At 52.1% G+C, this 18,736-nt stretch overlaps 1 protein-coding gene across 1 annotated transcript; it reads right to left on the minus strand.

Annotated features, from left to right (window-relative positions):
* Positions 1 to 405: 405 nt before the first annotated feature.
* LOC116955714 (dolichyl-diphosphooligosaccharide--protein glycosyltransferase subunit TUSC3-like) lies at positions 406 to 16,335 on the minus strand. Its single transcript, XM_032976976.2, has 10 exons — positions 16,184 to 16,335; positions 12,312 to 12,481; positions 11,278 to 11,395; positions 10,079 to 10,219; positions 6,775 to 6,915; positions 4,915 to 5,004; positions 4,037 to 4,100; positions 2,733 to 2,807; positions 1,528 to 1,618; positions 406 to 931 (listed from the first exon to the last, which is right to left on the minus strand). Exons 1-10 carry the CDS (start codon positions 16,292 to 16,294, stop codon positions 916 to 918), a joined length of 1,017 nt encoding a protein of 338 aa, XP_032832867.2. The 5' UTR covers positions 16,295 to 16,335; the 3' UTR covers positions 406 to 915.
* Positions 16,336 to 18,736: the final 2,401 nt, after the last annotated feature.

Consider the following 18,736-nt stretch of genomic DNA (forward strand, 5'->3'; position numbering starts at 1 on the left):
ATGACACATTCGTCATCTGGCCACATGGCCTGGCAGCACTGAACCAATTTCACAACCACATCAATTCCATACACCCATCTATCAAATTCACCATGGATGTGGAAAAGGATGGCAAGCTACCATTCCTGGATGTTTTGAACGAGAAGAGACCTGATGGCTCGTTGGGACATTCCGTCTACAGGAAAGCCACCCACACGGATGCCTATCTAAAGCCTCACTCCCACCACCATCCAGCACAGAAGAATTCCCTCATCAAAACACTACACTAGCATCACCTAGCCAGTGAGCTGGAGCACATACACCAAGCCCTCAGGATGAACGGATATTCCGACCACACATGTGGCTCGCAGGACGCGAGAATGCACAAATATTCTTAAATAAATTTGTAAGTTGATGAGACAGGTATTGGAGGGAGTAGGCAGATCATCTGCTCATTTATTTTGTTGCACAACTCATACAAAGAAAACCAAGGAAATAATTATAAAACATTACACGCTCCGTTCACTCGAACCGTGACGACTACGGGGATGGAGATGATGATGATGATGGAGATGATGACGGAGATGATGACGGAGATGATGACGGAGGTGATGACGGAGGTGACTGCTGTTTTTTCAAGAAAATAGAGAATCACATTGACGATCTTTCCAAAAAGCATTCCGGTTCAGTTTTCCCCTCCAGTGATGGGGAGCGCGCGGTGATGATGAGGTTGACGATGAGGTCGCCGATGACAGGGATGTTAATGATGACGAAGATGATGACCGTCGCAAGGTGACGGCGATGATGATGTTGATGAGCGTGACGTTTTTATGATTGTTGACAATATTAGCGGTGATGATAACGAAGATGTTGACGATGATGACGATGTTGACGATGCTACTGCAATCGTCTTTCCTCCATTCGCCAATGCCATATTCACTTTATAAGAAAGCTGAGAAAATGAGACACAAACATCGCCAATGGGTTAGACAAGGAATTCATCCGTTGCACACGACTTCTAGACTCACATAGAGACCCACAGACTCACGCAGAGAGCCACAGACTCACACAGAGACCCATAGACTTACACAGGGACCCATAGACTCAGAGACCCATAGACTCACACAGAGACCCACAGACTCACACAGAGACCCATAGACTCACACAGAGAGCCACAGACTCACACAGAGACCCACAGACTCACACAGAGACCCACAGGCTCACACAGAGACCCACAGACTCACACAGAGACCCACAGACTCACACAGAGACACACAGACTCACACAGAGACCCATAGACTCGCAGAGCCCCATAGACTCGCACAGAAACCCATAGACTCGCACAGAGACCCATAGACTCACACAGACTCACACAGAGACTCCCAGACTCGCAGAGACCCACAGACTCGCACAGAGACCCACAGACTCGCACAGAGACCCACAGACTCGCACAGAGACCCACAGACTCGCACAGAGACCCACAGACTCGCACAGAGACCCACAGACTCGCACAGAGACCCACAGACTCGCACACAGACTGTGGCTCACCTGTATGGGTACCCGTGGTACTTGGAACGGAAGATGGAGAGGAGGAAGCTGAAGAAGAAAACGACGAGACCCAGGCCTACGAGACACAGGACTGACAACAACATCGTCGTCGTCAACATCTCCATAATTTACATCAAAAGCATCAACAACATCATGATGATGCTGCTGATGATGCCGGTTCTGTTGCTGATGCTGCTGTTGATGCTACTGCTGTTGCTGATGATGCTGGTTCTGTTGATGATGCTGTTGTTGATGCTACTGCTGTTGCTGATGATGCTGGTTCTGTTGATGATGCTGGTTCTTGATGCTTTTGATGATGCCGGTTCTGTTGCTGATGCTGCTGTTGATGCTACTGCTGTTGCATCTGATGATGCTGGTTCTGTTGATGATGCTGGTTCTGTTGATGATGCTGGTTCTGTTGATGATGATGCTGTTGATGATGCTGGTTCTGTTGATGATGCTGTTGTTGCTTCTGATGATGCTGGTTCTGTTGACGATGCTGGTTCTGTTGATGATGCTGTTGATGATGCTGGTTCTGTTGATGATGCTGTTGATGATGCTGGTTCTGTTGATGATGCTGTTGCTTCCGATTATGCTGGTTCTGTTGATGATGCTGCTGCTGTTGATGCTACTGCTGTTGATGATACTGCTGCTGCTGTTGATGCTACTGCTGTTAACGACGCTGCTGCTTCTGGTGTGACCCAAGCGGTCCCTTGGCTGCTGAATAATTAAGACCAAGTAATCACCGCGACGATGGCGCTGCTGCTGATCGTTACTCCACCGTCTCACCGCTGTGCTCAGTGGGCTCAGACAATTAGCGGTGGGCTCGTTAGCGAGCACCGGACAGATGGTGTTGGCTCATCGAGCCTCATCAGTGGCGTGGTGATGGTGATGGCCGGGCGGTTACGTGGTGGCGATTACGTGGTGGTGACGATTGGGTGATGGTGGTGGTGATGGTGATGATGGTGGTAGTGGTGGTGATGATTGGGTGTTGATGGTGATGATTGGGTGATGGTGGTGATGATTGGATGGTGGTGATGGTGATGATTGGGTGGTGGTGATGATTGGGTGGTGGTCGTGGTGATTGGGTGATCGTGGTGATGGTGATGATTGGGTGATGGTGGTAATGTTATTACGAGTGGCTTGTGTACACCCCCACTCCCCCCACCCAACCACCCACTCAAACCCCCCCCCCCTCCACTCACTTTTGCGTTTGCCGATGTCCCCGTCTGGAGCGGCCGAGTCGTGCAGGAGGACGACTCCCAGGGTGATCGCCACGTCTGTGCACATCGTTAAGACTCACGACGACCCCGTGGAGGCTCACGACGACCCCGTCGTGACTCACGACGACCCCGTGGAGGCTCACGACGACCCCGTGGAGACTCACAACGACCCCGTCGAGGCTCACGACGAGCCTCGCTAACCACGACACTACCGCTCCAACAACCGCCATTCGCCACTAAGTGGCGGTGACGTCACCACGACGCTTGTGCCAGGCCATGTGCACCTTGAGGCCACGTGAAGTGTCGAACGCCCGCTGGCAGGAGGTCACGGGGCAGACCCAGGTGCCACGGGTCGACTGACTGAGATGACTGGCTGGTGCACCACCTGTGCCCCCTACTGTGCCAACCTGCTGTGCTTTAGCCACCCAGAGCTCCGCTCGTTGTTGTGAGCGTCGCTCCTCCGCCCTCCGTTGTTGTTGGAGGGCGACTGCCTCCAACTGCCCAGTAGCATCCTTCACGAGCCTCCTCCACAGAGGCCGATCTTGACACCGCTGGTACCGGTCATCGGCAAGTCCACTCAGCTCCACGTCCTCCTGTACCACATCGCTCCATCTCTTCTCTAGCCCGTTCAGCGCCCGTTTAGCCCCCTCGATCCGGCCGAACAAAAAAGCTGTTTAGGCACGCGGTGGCTGGGCATGCGGTGTGCTACTGCTCCCCACACTCGCACACAAAGACAGACACACACACACTCTGCGGAACAGGCTCGGTGGCGGGGGGGGGTAGAGAGAACACACAAACTCCACACACACGGTTGAACACGGGAGGCTTTCGCGACCAATAGTTCTGGCCGTTGCCTGACGCTGCCGGTTGTAACTACCGGTGAAGCGTCACGGTACTCGAACGGCGAATGTTGTGGGTTCACCCTCCTCCAACGCGGCGGTGAGCGCCCAACTCGGAACTGATCGGCACGTTTTGTTCACGCGACTAGAACCCTTACTAACTGGTCGTGTCAGATGATGGCGGGTTTCACGACGCATTTACACTCACGCGATCCAACCCAACAAAAAATCCGCGCACGCACGTACGCACGCACACACGCACGCACGCACACACACACGCACGCACGCACACACACGCACGCACGTACGCACACACACACGCACGCACGCACACACACACGCACGCACACACACGCACGCACGCACACACACACGCACACAACAGAAAGGCACCCCCGGGTCTGGGATCGAACCCAGGCCCCCCCTTGCTGGACGGGTCAAGGATACTGAGAAGGATCACGATGTGGGTCTCTGCCACGAACTGCGCCTGGCTGCTGCCGTGGATGTATGCCTGCAAGGGGAAGGATCAGCGACGCCGTTTCACTCCGCGGCTCCGCCTGGCGCCGCGCCTGGACGTCGCGCATCTCCCACGGAGACCCCCACACGGAGACCCCCACACGGAGACCTCCACACGGAGACCCCCACGGAGACCCCCCCCCACGGAGACCCCCACACGGAGACCTCCACACGGAGACCCCCACACGGAGACCCCCACGGAGACCCCCCCCCCCACGGAGACCCCCACACGGAGACCCCCCCACGGACTCACACGGAGACCCCCCCAGGGAGACCCCCCCCAGAGAAACCCCCACACGGAGACCCCCCCACGGAGACCCCCCCACGAACTCACACGGAGACCCCCACGGAGAGCCCCCCACGGACTCACACGGAGACCCCCCACGGACTCACACGGAGACCCCCCCCCACGGAGACCCCCCCACGGACTCACACGGAGACCCCCCACGGAGACCCCACAGACTCACACGGAGACCCCCACGGACTCACACGGAGACCCCCACAGACTCGCACGGAGACCCCCACGGAGACCCCCACGGACTCACACGGAGACCCCCACGGACTCACACGGAGACCCCCACGGACTCACACGGAGACCCCCACGGAGACCCCCACAGACTCGCACGGAGACCCCCATGGAGACCCCCACGGACTCACACGGAGACCCCCACGGAGACCCCCCCACAGACTCCGCACAAGAGACCCACAGACTCCTCATCTCCAGCAGTCACTTAAAGCGCGAGCGAGTCTGAAGCCACGTCCTTCGGGAGGGTCCTGCCACCCTGGGGAGACGGGCGTTGGGCACGTACCACCTGTCCCGTCTGGGGGTTCTTGTGGGCGTATGGAGGTCCCCGGATGTGGTTCCACATCTGCCCGGAGGTCATGGCGAACACGACACACTACCCGAAGAACACACGCACGCACATTGTATATGCACACACACACACACGCCATATACAAATACAGATATGCCGTCATACACACACACACCCGTATAACCTTAACAGACTGTTGGGGCAAGTGCTGTTAGCGAGCAGCACCTGTGAAGGCCGGAACGGCACACGAGGATGGTGGGTGGCCAGCACCACGCCCGGCCGCCTTTGTCTCCCCAGTGGCGATGTTTACTGCACATCGCACCAGGTACTCATTTGAGGCCGAGTCGATCCTAGGGGGGAGGCCCGGGACCGGTTCTGACAATCGTCACCGGTGGTGTTGGTGGCTGCGAGCGGGAATCGAACCCGGGTCGACGGGCTCGTAGCGCAGTGTGAGCATCGTTTCAGAGCGCTTACACACGTGTGTGCATCCACGCACGTTCACACACGTGCATATCCCTTCACAGACCGTGTCTGTTGGTCGCGAGTGGGAATTGAACTCGCTAACCGCTACACTACCGCTCCCTGCGCACCATAACCCACACGCACCATCATCTTCACATCATCGCACACAGCAGCAGCAACAACAACCGCCCCTTCGCCTCGCCACTAAGTGGCGGTGACGTCACCACGACGCTTGTGCCAGGCCATGTGCACCTTGAGGCCACGTCATCGCACACGCACACACACACATGCGCGCACACACACACATATACACCGTCATACACACACACACACACCACATACACACACAAGGCTGAAGTTTATGATGACAATTCAGAAGCTTCTACTGCTGATGATGATAATGCTGCTCCTTCTGCTGATGATGATGACAAATCTGCTAACCATGACCGCTGCTGTTGCTTCTGCTAATTGCTGATGATGATACTACCGCTGCTGATGATACTACTTCTACTGATGCTACTACTGCTGCTCATGACAATGCTGACACAGACGATGACAATTCTGCTGACGACTCTGCCTCCTGCTGCTGCTGCTCCAGTTGCTACTGCTGCTGATGATGCTGATGCTGCTGCTGTTGATGATGCTGATGATGCTGCTGCTGATGATGCTGATGCTGATGCTACTGCTGCTGATGATGCTGATGCTGCTGCTGTTGATGATGCTGATGCTGATGCTACTGCTGCTGATGATGCTGATGCTGCTGCTGTTGATGATGCTGATGATGATGCTGCTGCTGTTGATGATGCTGATGCTGCTGCTGCTGATGCTGCTGATGATGCTGCTGCTGTTGATGATGCTGATGCTGCTGATGATGCTGCTGTTGATGATGCTGCTTCTGATGATGATGCTGCTGTTGATGATGCTGCTGCTGATGCAGCTGCTGCTGCTGCTGATGATGATGCTGCTGTTGATGATGCTGCTGCTGATGCTGCTGCTGCTGATGCTGCTGCTGCTGATGATGCTGCTGCTGCTGCTGATGATGCTACTGTTGATGAGGATGATGCTGCTGCTGATGCTGCTGTTGATGAGGATGATGCTGCTGATGCTGCTGCTGATGATGCTGCTGCTGATGATGCTGCTGCTGATAATGCTGCTGCTGATGCTGCTGCTGATGATGCTGCTGCTGATGATGATGATGCTGCTGCTGATGCTGCTGCTGATGCTGCTGCTGATGATGCTGCTGCTGATGATGCTGCTGATGATGATGCTACTGTTGATGAGGATGATGCTGCTGCTGATGCTGCTGTTGATGATGCTGCTGCTGATGCTGTTGCTGATGCTGCTGCTGCTGATGCTGCTGCTGATGCTGCTGCTGCTGCTGCTGTGCCTCACCAGTGCCGCGACGGCCCAGCCGGTCTTGTTGTACAGGAAGTCCAGGTTGTTGCGTCTCAGGAAGAGCAGTCCCCCGACCAGCGACATGAGCAGCATCAGGGCGACTGCTCCGGAGTAATTAGGGGGACGGAACACGCGGATCTGGGTGGAGCGGAGGAGGAGCGGGGAGGGAGAAAGGGGGGGGGAGACAAAGGCGGATGAGAGCAGGAACGATCGCGGGGTTGAGATGGGGCACCGGGGTGGTGAGATGTTAACTACCTCGCCTGGTACACAGGAGGTCGTGGCTTCGATCACGACCCTGACGATGTCTGCTGCTGCTGTATATTTGGAGTTTGTGTGTGTCTCTCTCTCATCATCATCATCATCACGGAGGCTGGGAGATGTTAACTACCTCGCCTGGTACACAGGAGGTCGTGGCTTCGATCCCGACCCTGACGATGCCTGCTGCTGTATATTAGGAGTTTGTGTGTATCTCTCTCTCATCATCACGGTGGTTAGGAGATGTTAACTACCTCGCCTGGTACACAGGAGGTCGTGGCTTCGATCACGACCCTGACGATGTCTGCTGCTGCTGTATATTTGGAGTTTGTGTGTGTCTCTCTCTCATCATCATCATCATCACGGAGGCTGGGAGATGTTAACTACCTCGCCTGGTACACAGGAGGTCGTGGCTTCGATCCCGACCCTGACGATGCCTGCTGCTGTATATTAGGAGTTTGTGTGTATCTCTCTCTCATCATCACGGTGGTTAGGAGATGTTAACTACCTCGCCTGGTACACAGGAGGTCGTGGATTTCATCCCGACCCTGACGATGCCTGCTGCTGTGTTCGTTTCAAAGAGATGGGATAACGCTGTGATCAGGTGGAGTCGACTGGGTTGAACTGCGTGGAGATCGGGTGCTGCTTGCAGCGAGCGGTGCACTGCAGGGGTGATCGCCGATCAATAATGAATGTGGGTGTATTCCCAGATCAATAATGAATGGGGGTGTATTCACAGATCAATAATGAATGTGGGTGTATTCCCAGATCAATAATGAACGGGGGTGTATTAGCAGATCAATAATGAATGTGGGTGTATTCCCAGATCAATAATGAATGGGGGTGTATTCACAGATCAATAATGAATGTGGGTATATTAGCAGATCAATAATGAATGGAGGTGTATTAGCAGATCAATAATGAATGTGGGTGTATTCCCAGATCAATAATGAACGGGGGTGTATTCACAGATCAATAATGAATGTGGGTGTATTCACAGATCAATAATGAATGTGGGTGTATTCACAGATCAATAATGAATGTGGGTGTATTCCCAGATCAATAATGAACGGGGGTGTATTAGCAGATCAATAATGAATGTGGGTGTATTCACAGATCAATAATGAATGGGGGTGTATTCACAGATCAATAATAAATGTGGGTGTATTCCCAGATCAATAATGAACGGGGGTGTATTAGCAGATCAATAATGAATGTGGGTGTATTCACAGATCAATAATGAATGGGGGTGTATTCACAGATCAATAATGAATGTGGGTATATTAGCAGATCAATAATGAATGGAGGTGTATTAGCAGATCAATAATGAATGTGGGTGTATTCACATATCAATAATGAACGGGGGTGTATTCACAGATCAATAATGAATGTGGGTATATTAGCAGATCAACAATGAATGGAGGTGTATTAGCAGATCAATAATGAATGTGGGTGTATTCCCAGATCAATAATGAACGGGGGTGTATTAGCAGATCAATAATGAATGTGGGTGTATTCACAGATCAATAATGAATGGGGGTGTATTCACAGATCAATAATAAATGTGGGTGTATTCCCAGATCAATAATGAACGGGGGTGTATTAGCAGATCAATAATGAATGTGGGTGTATTCACAGATCAATAATGAATGGGGGTGTATTCACAGATCAATAATGAATGTGGGTATATTAGCAGATCAATAATGAATGGAGGTGTATTAGCAGATCAATAATGAATGTGGGTGTATTCCCAGATCAATAATGAACGGGGGTGTATTCACAGATCAATAATGAATGTGGGTGTATTCACAGATCAATAATGAATGTGGGTGTATTCACAGATCAATAATGAATGTGGGTGTATTCCCAGATCAATAATGAACGGGGGTGTATTAGCAGATCAATAATGAATGTGGGTGTATTCACAGATCAATAATGAATGGGGGTGTATTCACAGATCAATAATAAATGTGGGTGTATTCCCAGATCAATAATGAACGGGGGTGTATTAGCAGATCAATAATGAATGTGGGTGTATTCACAGATCAATAATGAATGGGGGTGTATTCACAGATCAATAATGAATGTGGGTATATTAGCAGATCAATAATGAATGGAGGTGTATTAGCAGATCAATAATGAATGTGGGTGTATTCACATATCAATAATGAACGGGGGTGTATTCACAGATCAATAATGAATGTGGGTATATTAGCAGATCAACAATGAATGGAGGTGTATTAGCAGATCAATAATGAATGTGGGTGTATTCCCAGATCAATAATGAACGGGGGTGTATTAGCAGATCAATAATGAATGTGGGTGTATTCACAGATCAATAATGAATGGGGGTGTATTCACAGATCAATAATAAATGTGGGTGTATTCCCAGATCAATAATGAACGGGGGTGTATTAGCAGATCAATAATGAATGTGGGTGTATTCACAGATCAATAATGAATGGGGGTGTATTCACAGATCAATAATAAATGTGGGTGTATTCACAGATCAATAATGAATGTGGGTGTATTCACAGATCAATAATGAATGTGGGTGTATTCACAGATCAATAATGAATGTGGGTGTATTAGCAGATCACTAATGAATGGAGGTGTATTAGCAGATCAATAATGAATGTGGGTGTATTCCCAGATCAATAATGAATGGAGGTGTATTCACAGATCAATAATGAATGTGGGTGTATTCACAGATCAATAATGAATGGGGGTGTATTCCGAGATCAATAATGAATGTGGGTGTATTCACAGATCAATAATAAATGTGGGTGTATTCCCAGATCAATAATGAACGTGGGTGTATTCCCAGATCAATAATGAATGTGGGTGTATTCACAGATCAATAATGAATGTGGGTGTATTCACAGATCAGACGAATCGGTACTCACGGTCGCCTCGCTGCGGCCGATCAATAACGGATCGGGGCAAGTTCGCCGATCGACGACAGATCGGGGGTGGGGTTGTGATCGCCGATCGATAACGATCGATAACGATCGATAACGATCGATATCGATCGATGCGTACTCACCGTGACCTCGCTGCGGTCGCTGATCCACTTGGCCAGCTGCTCGGCCATGATGCCGTTGCGCTGGAGGTCAAAAGTGTCGGCACGCTTGGGGCGGCCCTTGGCTGGAAAGTGCATGAAGGTGGGGGCCGAGTTCATGTTGAGCTGCTCGAGGGGAAACCGCGGGGGGGAGGGGGGGGGAGATAAGGGGGAGAGACGTGGGGGAGACGTGGGGGAGATAAGGGGGAGACGTGGAGGAGACAAGGGGGAGACAAGGGGGAGATTAGGAGGGAGACACGGGGGAGAGACGTGGGGGAGATAATGGGGAGACGTGGGGGAGACAATAGACGTGGGGGAGACGTGGGGGAGACAAGGGGGAGATTAGGAGGGAGACACGGGGGAGAGACGTGGGGGAGATAATGGGGAGACGTGGGGGAGACAATAGACGTGGGGGAGACGTGGGGGAGACGTGGGGGAGACAAGGAAGAGACAAGGGGGAAAGACGTGGGGGAGATAATGGGGAGACGTGGGGGAGATTAGGGAGGGAGATAAGGGGGAGACGTGGGGGAGATAATGGGGAGACAAGAGACGTGGGGGAGATAATGGGGAGACAAGAGACGTGGGGGAGACGTGGGGGAGACGTGGGGAGACGTGGGGGAGACAAGGAAGAGACAAGGGGGAGAGACGTGGGGGAGATAATGGGGGAGATAATGGGGAGACATGGGGGAGACAAGAGACAAGGGGGAGAGACGTGGGGGAGACGTGGTGAGACGCGGGGACACACGGGGATACGATGTGGGTACATGACATGGGGGTATATGGGGAGAGAGAGCGAGAGAGACACGATAGAGCCGATGTTGTTCTTGAGCAAGGGAGTGGTTTAATTGGTGAGCGGGTGGGTCGGCGAGCAGTCGAGCGAGCAGTTGAGCGGGCAAGCGAGCAGTTGAACGGGCGAGCAAGCGAGCGAGCAGTTGAGCGGGGGAGCGAGCAGCTGAGCGGGGGAGCGAGCAGTTGAGCTAGCGGGCGAGCAGTTGAGTGGGCGAGCGAGCAGTTGAACGGGCGAGCAAGCGAGCGAGCAGTTGAGTGAGCGGGCGAGCAGTTGAGCGGGGGAGCGAGCAGTTGAGTGGGCGAGCGAGCAGTTGAACGGGCGGGCGAGCAGTTGAGCGGGTGAGCGAGCAGTTGAGCGGGCGGGCGAGCAGCTGAGCGAGCGGGCGAGCCCGAACCTGCTGGAAGACGTCCGACCCCTCGTCAAAGTCCACCATGGCGAAGTAGAGCCGGCTGGAGTAGGACCCCGAGTAGCGCCACGAGTTTGCCAGGATCTGGAACTCCTCGTTGGCGTGCCTTCACCACGCGGTGGTAGCAACAACAACAACACCGGCGGTGGATGAGGAGGAGGAACCACCACGGCATTTCGTTTTGAGGGAACCTTTGCAAGAGTGGCTCACCGCGGGCATCGGAGTGGATATTGACGCACGCTCTCACAAGCTCACCCACACGCTCTCACACTCACCGATACTCTCACAAGCTCACCCACACGCTCTCACAAGCTCACCCACACGCTCTCACAAGCTCACCCACACGCTCCCACACTCACCCACACGCTCTCACAAGCTCACCCACACGCTCTCACAAGCTCACCCACACGCTCCCACACTCACCAATACTCTCCCACGCTCACCCACACGCTCCCACGCTCACCCACACGCTCTCACAAGCTCACCCACACGCTCTCACAAGCTCACCCACACGCTCCCACACTCACCAATACTCTCCCACGCTCACCCACATCATACGACACTCGTCCACACCCTCAGACACCCACCCACACCCTACCACAATCACCCACCCACACCCTACCACAATCACATCCTTCTACACTCACCCACACACTCACACACTCACCCACACCCTCCCACACCCTACCACACCCACCCACACCCACACACTCACACACTCACCCACACACTCACCCACACCCTCCCACACCCTCAGACACCCACCCTACCACAATCACCCACACCCTACCACAATCACCCACCCACCCACACCCACCCACACCCTACCACAATCACCCACACCCTACCACAATCACCCACCCACATCCACCCACACCCTACTACAATCACCCACCCACACCCACCCACACCCTCCCACACCCACATCCTCCCACGCTCACCCATTCTCCCCTCCCCTTTCACACCAATGACAACAAAACTGTTCACCCCTCCTCCCTCCTACCCCCCGCCCCCTCCCGTACTTGCACACTCCGCACTGCCTCTGTGGCTCCAGGGCAGTGAACATGATGACCACCGAGTAGTTGCGCGGCGGCGCCTTCACGTAGCGCCGGAACTTGTCCCCGTTGAGGCGGATGACCGAGCGTCGCACCGTCCACTCCATCAGCTGCTGCACCTTCTCTGACATCAGCACCTGCGGCGGCGGCGGCGTCGTCATCGTCAGCGGCGGCGTCGTCATCGTCGTCGTCGTCATCGTCAGCGGCGTCATCGTCGTCGTCATCGTCAGCAGCGGCGTCGTCATCGTCAGCGGCGGGGTCATCGTCAGCAGCGGCGTCGTCATCGTCAGCGGTGTCAGCATCAGCGTCGTCATCGTCAGCAGCGGCGTCGTCATCGTCAGCGGCGTCATCGTCGTCGTCATCGTCAGCGGCGGCGTCGTCATCGTCAGCGGCGGTGTCGTCATCGTCAGCGGTGTCAGCATCAGCGTCGTCATCGTCAGCAGCGGCGTCGTCATCGTCAGCGGCGTCGCCATCATCAGCAGCAGCATCATCAGTGTCATCATCAGTGTCATCATCAGTGTCATCATCAGCAGCAATCGCCATTAGCATCAATATAACCATTACCATCTTTATCACGGTGACCAGGTGCTGGCTTTTCAACATGACCACATGTATCATCAACATCAGCAGCATCGTGTATGTTGAACTTCTTTCGCACCGTACGTAGCCAACCGTATCGGAGGTACGGGGGAAGGACAATAAACTACTGGTCTCTGTGTGAGTCTATGGGTCTCTGTGTGAGTCTGTGGGTCTCTGTGTGAGTCTGTAGGTCTCTGTGTGAGTCTGTGGGTCTCTGTGTGAGTCTGTGGGTCTCTGTGTGAGTCTGTGGGTCTCTGTGTGAGTCTATGGGTCTCTGTGTGAGTCTGTGGGTCTCTGTGCGAGTCTGTGGGTCTCTGTGTGAGTCTGTGGGTCTCTGTCTGAGTCTATGGGTCTCTGTGTGAGTCTATGGTCTCTGTGTGAGTCTATGGGTCTCCGTGTGAGTCTATGGGTCTCTGTGTGAGTCTATGGGTCTCTGTGTGAGTCTATGGGTCTCTGTGTGAGTCTATGGGTCTCTGTGTGAGTCTATGGGTCTCTGTGTGAGTCTATGGGTCTCTGTGTGAGTCTATGTGTCTCTGTGCGAGTCTATGGGACTCTGTGCGAGTCTATGGGTCTCTGTGCGAGTCTATGGTTCTGTGTGAGTCTATGGGTCTCAGTATGTGTCTATGGGTCTCTGTATGTGTCTATGGGTCTCTGTGTGAGTCTATGGGTCTCTGTGTGAGTCTATGGGTCTCTGTGTGAGTCTATGGGTCTCTGTGTGAGTCTATGGGTCTCTGTGTGAGTCTACGGCTCTCTGTGTGAGTCTACGGGTCTCTGTATGTGTCTATGGGTCTCTGTGCGAGTCTACGGGTCTCTGTGTGTGTCTATGTGTCTCGGTGCGAGTCTATGGGTCTGTGTGAGTCTATGGGTCTCTGTGTGAGTCTATGGGTCTCTGTGTGAGTCTACGGGTCTCTGTGTGAGTCTATGGGTCACTGTGCGAGTCTACGGCTCTCTGTGTGAGTCTATGGGTCTCTGTGCGAGTCTATGGGTCTCTGTGCGAGTCTATGGGTGTCTGTGCGAGTCTGCGGGTCTCTGTGTGAGTCTATGGGTCTCTGTGCGAGTCTGCGGGTCTCTGTATGTGTCTATGGGTCTCTGTGTGAGTCTATGGGTCTCTGTGTGAGTCTATAGGTCTCTGTGTGAGTCTATGGGTCTCTGTGTGAGTCTATGGGTCTCTGTGTGAGTCTATGGGTCTCTGTGTGAGTCTATGGGTCTCTGTGTGAGTCTGTGGGTCTCTATGTGAGTCAGTGGGTCTCTGTGTGAGTCTATGGGTCTCTGTGTGAGTCTGTGTCTCTGTGTGTGTCTATGGGTCTCTGTGTGAGTCTATGGGTCTCTGTGTGAGTGTATGGGTTTCTGTCTGAGTCTATGGGTCTCTGTGTGAGTCAGTGGGTGTCTGTGTGAGTCTATGGGTCTCTGTGTGAGTCTATGGGTCTCTGTGTGAGTCTATGGGTCTCTGTGTGAGTCTATGGGTCTCTGTGTGAGTCAGTGGGTCTCTGTGTGAGTCTATGGGTCTCTGTGTGAGTCTATGGTTCTCTGTGCGAGTCTATGGGTCTCTGTGTGAGTCTATGGGACTCTGTGTGAGTCTATGGTTCTCTGTGTGAGTCTATGGGTCTCTGTGTGAGTCTATGGGTCTCTGTGTGAGTCTATGGGTCTCTGTGTGAGTCTATGGGTCTCTGTGTGAGTCTATGGGTCTCTGTGTGAGTCTATGGGTCTCTGTGTGAGTCTATGGGTCTCTGTCTGAGTCTATGGGTCTCTGTGTGAGTCTATAGGTCTCTGTGTGAGTCTATGGGTCTCTGTGTGAGTCTATGGGTCTCTGTGTGAGTCTATGGGTCTCTGCGTGAGTCTATAGGTCTCTGTGTGAGTCTATGGGTCTCTGTGTGAGTCTATGGGTCTCTGTCTGAGTCTATGGGTCTCTGTGTGAGTCTATAGGTCTCTGTGTGAGTCTATGGGTCTCTGTGTGAGTCTATGGGTCTCTGTGTGTGTCTATGGGTCTCTGTGTGAGTCTATTGGTCTCTGTGTGAGTCTATGGGTCTCTGTATGTGTCTATGGGTCTCTGTGTGAGTCTATGGGTCTCTGTGTGAGTCTATGGGTCTGTGTGAGTCTATGGGTCTCTGTGTGAGTCTATGGGTCTCTGTGTGAGTCTATGGGTCTCTATGTGAGTCTATGGGTCTCTGTGTGAGTCTATGGGTCTCTGTGTGAGTCTGTGGGTCTCTGTGTGAGTCTATGGGTCTCTGTGTGAGTCTATGGGTCTCTGTGTGAGTCTATGGGTCTCTGTGTGAGTCTATGTGTCTCTGTGTGAGTCTATGGGTCTCTGTGTGAGTCTATGGGTCTCTGTGTGAGTCTATGGTTCTCTGTGTGAGTCTATGGGTCTCTGTGTGAGTCTATGGGTCTCTGTGTGAGTCTACGGTTCTCTGTGTGAGTCTACGGGTCTCTGTATGTGTCTATGGGTCTCTGCGTGAGTCTATGGGTCTCTGCGTGAGTCTATGGGTCTCTGTGTGAGTCTATGGGTCTCTGTGTGAGTCTATGGGTCTCTGTGTGAGTCTATGGGTCTCTGTGTGAGTCTATGGGTCTCTGTGTGAGTCTATGGGTCTCTGTGTGAGTCTATGGGTCTCTGTGTGAGTCTATGGGTCTCTGTGTGAGTCTATAGGTCTCTGTGTGAGTCTATGGGTCTCTGTGTGAGTCTATGGGTCTCTGTGTGAGTCTATGGGTCTCTGTGTGAGTCTATGTGTCTCTGTCCGAGTCTATGGGTCTCTGTGCAAAGATCCCCCGTGTTGCCTGTAACAGACTGTTAGGGCAAGTGCTGTTAGTGAGTAGCAGCAGCACCGATGAAGGCCGGAACTGTGACAGGAATTCATATTCCTTGGGTCTTTCGGTAAAGTCGCGTAGACAGGTTCAACGAAAATACCTCGTAGTTTTTTTTGTTATATTTTAGTTATTTTATTTGAACTAATCGACGGTGACTTTACCGACAGACCCAAAGATTACCAACCCAAAATGATAGAAACCCAAGAAACCCGCCGCAGACGTTTCACATTCCCCAGTGCGAATATGCGGAGAGCGTCGGCTCCAACCAATCGCGTCGCGCGCCGCTGACCACCTCAACCAATCACAACCGAGGACCCGGACTAAGCGGACTACGTTATGCAAACGCGCGCCGAACTGAACGGCCTACTGCAGGCTGCGTTCAGGACTTGTCGCGCTCAACGTTTTTTGTTGTACATTTAAAAAACAATGAAACCTCAGTTTGGCGGCTCGCGCTCCTTCACCTCTTTGGTCTTTTGCGCGGCGCCCGGGGTCGAGAGGGAGCAGAGGATGCAGACGACGACGAGCGGCAGCAGCAGCCGCGGCACAAGCAGCCCGGAGCGTGCGGCCGCCATCTTGGGTAGGGAGGGTCGCTTTTCGCACCGTGCGCGGCTCTCATTGGCTGGAAGCCGCGCACGTGATGCGGGCGACAGATGGAGCGAGGCGATTGGTGGTTGTGTCAGTGATATCGTTTCGCTGTTTAACATATTTGGTGAAATGAGAATGTTTTTAAAATAAAAAAATTGTTATTTAAAAAATGTTAAAACACCAAACTGAAACCTTTTATTACATATTATATGATAGCAAAATATAATATCATAGCAAAATATAATATGTTCTAATATAATATATTTTGATAAATATTATAATTATTAATTTTTAAAATATATTATATATTAATAGATAATATTTATACAAATAAAATATTTTATATTATATTTTTATAAATACAATAAAAATAATTTATATTTTTATAAATGGAAATATAAAAATAGAAATAATATTTTATATCTATATATTAATAAATATAAAATATTTATAAATATTATGCTTTGATAAATATATTCTTATATTTTGTATACGCTTTTCGTGTCGATTATTCGAATCGTTGTTCTAAAAGAATAAACACCGATGGGATTTCCAAATTGGACTTTTTCTTTGGTTCGTTAACGTTTTGAAATATTTAAAAAAATATGTGTTGTTGTTTTTTTATGAATTGATTTGGCGGTGAGGTGTGGGAAGCTGTAAGCCCCAGGCTACTTTGGGCTCGCCTTCCCATCAACCGGAGGCGAGGAGTGGTGGTCGTGGTTACTTATGCCCCCACCGAAGACGAACATCCGTGGAGGGATGCATGCAAGGCCGATGAGTCAGATGCCTTCTATGACCTCCTGTCACAGGTGCTGGCTAAAGTGGCCCCTTGGGATAGAGTCATCATGTTGGGTGACTTTAATTCTCGAGGTGGTCATGATGCTGGCACCTGGTCTGGAGTGATTGGAAGGCATGGGCCAGATCAGCTCAATAACAACGGTAGGAGGCTGCTAAATTTTTGTGCAGCCCATGGGCAGTGAATTACCAACACGCTGTTCCGGCATCAGCGCATCCACACAACATCATGGATGCATGCCGGGTCCAAGCAAGAACATCTACTGGACTACATAGTGACGGAACAGCAGATGCGGGCCCATGTCCTTGACACCAGGACCTACCGTGGAGCTGATCTGCCCACTGACCATCGACTTGTCATCTGTAAGATGCGCCTGCCATTCTTCCACTCCAGTGGTGGGTATACACCCAGGACCCCATTCAAACCCATAGTGGCATGGTCTCAGCTAGCTGAAAGTTGCAAGTGAGAATTTCATCATCGCTTGTGGCTGGGGTTGGCATCGTCCCCCTCTCCTCCTGATGCCGAGGGGAAATGGGCGAGGCTTAGGACTGTGGCTCATGCAGCTGCAATGGCTGCTTTGGGTACGCGGTCCAGACCTCCCCAGAGACACTGGCTGACAGAGGAAGTGTTCAGGCTGGCTGAGAAAAAGCGACAGGCCCACTCTCATCGTCTACAGCATCCCACGTCAGAGAATGAGGAGGGGGGGGCGCATAGACTGTAACAACTACAGGGGCATCTCAATCCTCAGTGTGCTGGGAAAGGTCCTGGCAAGGATTATTCAACATCGCCTTGCCAGGCACGCTGAGGAGAGGCTTGCGGAGCCCCAATGTGGTTTCAGGAAATGGCGGTCCTGCACAGATGCCATATTTTCTGTCCGTCTGCTACAGCAGAGGTGTAGGGAATTCCAAAAAGACCTAGATCTCTGCTTTATTGACCTGGTCAAGGCCTATGATACCATCAGTAGGCCTGGGCTCTGGATTGTTCTTCGTGCTTTTGGAGTACCTGACCCTCTGCTCACGATCATTAAGGACCTTCATGATGGTGAGCGGGCCCGGGTAAAACTACGTGGCTGGGAGTCGGAGCCATTCCCTATACACCTTGGGGTGCGACAGGGATGTCCTCTGGCTCTCAAATTATTTAACATCTATTTTGACCACGTGGTTCGTGAAGCCTTCAATAGCTGTACCGGAGGAATTTTCATCTGGTACAGATACAATGGGAGGCTGATCGATGCCCGGGTGCAGTCAAGGGATGGTTCCCTATTGGTCAACCGCGTTATGTATGCCGATGATCTGGTAATTGCTGCTCACTCAGAGGAGCAGTTGGAGGCGCTGCTGCTGAACCTGGAGTGTGCCACTAAGAGGTGGAGCCTTACTATTAGTCCCACCAAAACTAAGCACCTGCCTGGGTATTTTGTACCATCGGACACTCCACCCCCATAATTCCCATTTGGTGATAGGGCAGTTGTGGAGAGAGTGGAGAGTTTCCCATACCTGGGCAGTGTGCTCATGACCGGCTCCGGTTTGACAGCAGAGGTCTCACTCCGAATCAGTCGAGTGGCATTATCTTTTCATCGGTTGCGTAACGCTGTGTGGAAGCTACCTGGTCTGTTGCTCCGCACGAAGCTTCCGGT

This window comes from Petromyzon marinus, chromosome 61 (genome assembly GCF_048934315.1).
Source record: "Petromyzon marinus isolate PM22_M1 ecotype Great Lakes invasive population chromosome 61, UKy_Petmar_22M1.pri1.0, whole genome shotgun sequence".
Lineage (NCBI taxonomy): Eukaryota > Metazoa > Chordata > Hyperoartia > Petromyzontiformes > Petromyzontidae > Petromyzon > Petromyzon marinus.

Excerpts from the sequence above, each read along its gene's own strand:
- LOC116955714 (XM_032976976.2), bottom strand. The coding sequence starts at position 16,294 with ATGGCGGCCGCACGCTCCGGGCTGCTTGTGCCGCGGCTGCTGCTGCCG. Across the intron at positions 10,220-11,277 it reads GGTCGGACGTCTTCCAGCAG|CTCAACATGAACTCGGCCCC; the intron begins GTTCGGGCTCGC and ends CCCCTCGAGCAG. Across the intron at positions 4,101-4,914 it reads ACCCCCAGACGGGACAGGTG|GCATACATCCACGGCAGCAG; the intron begins GTACGTGCCCAA and ends TTCCCCTTGCAG.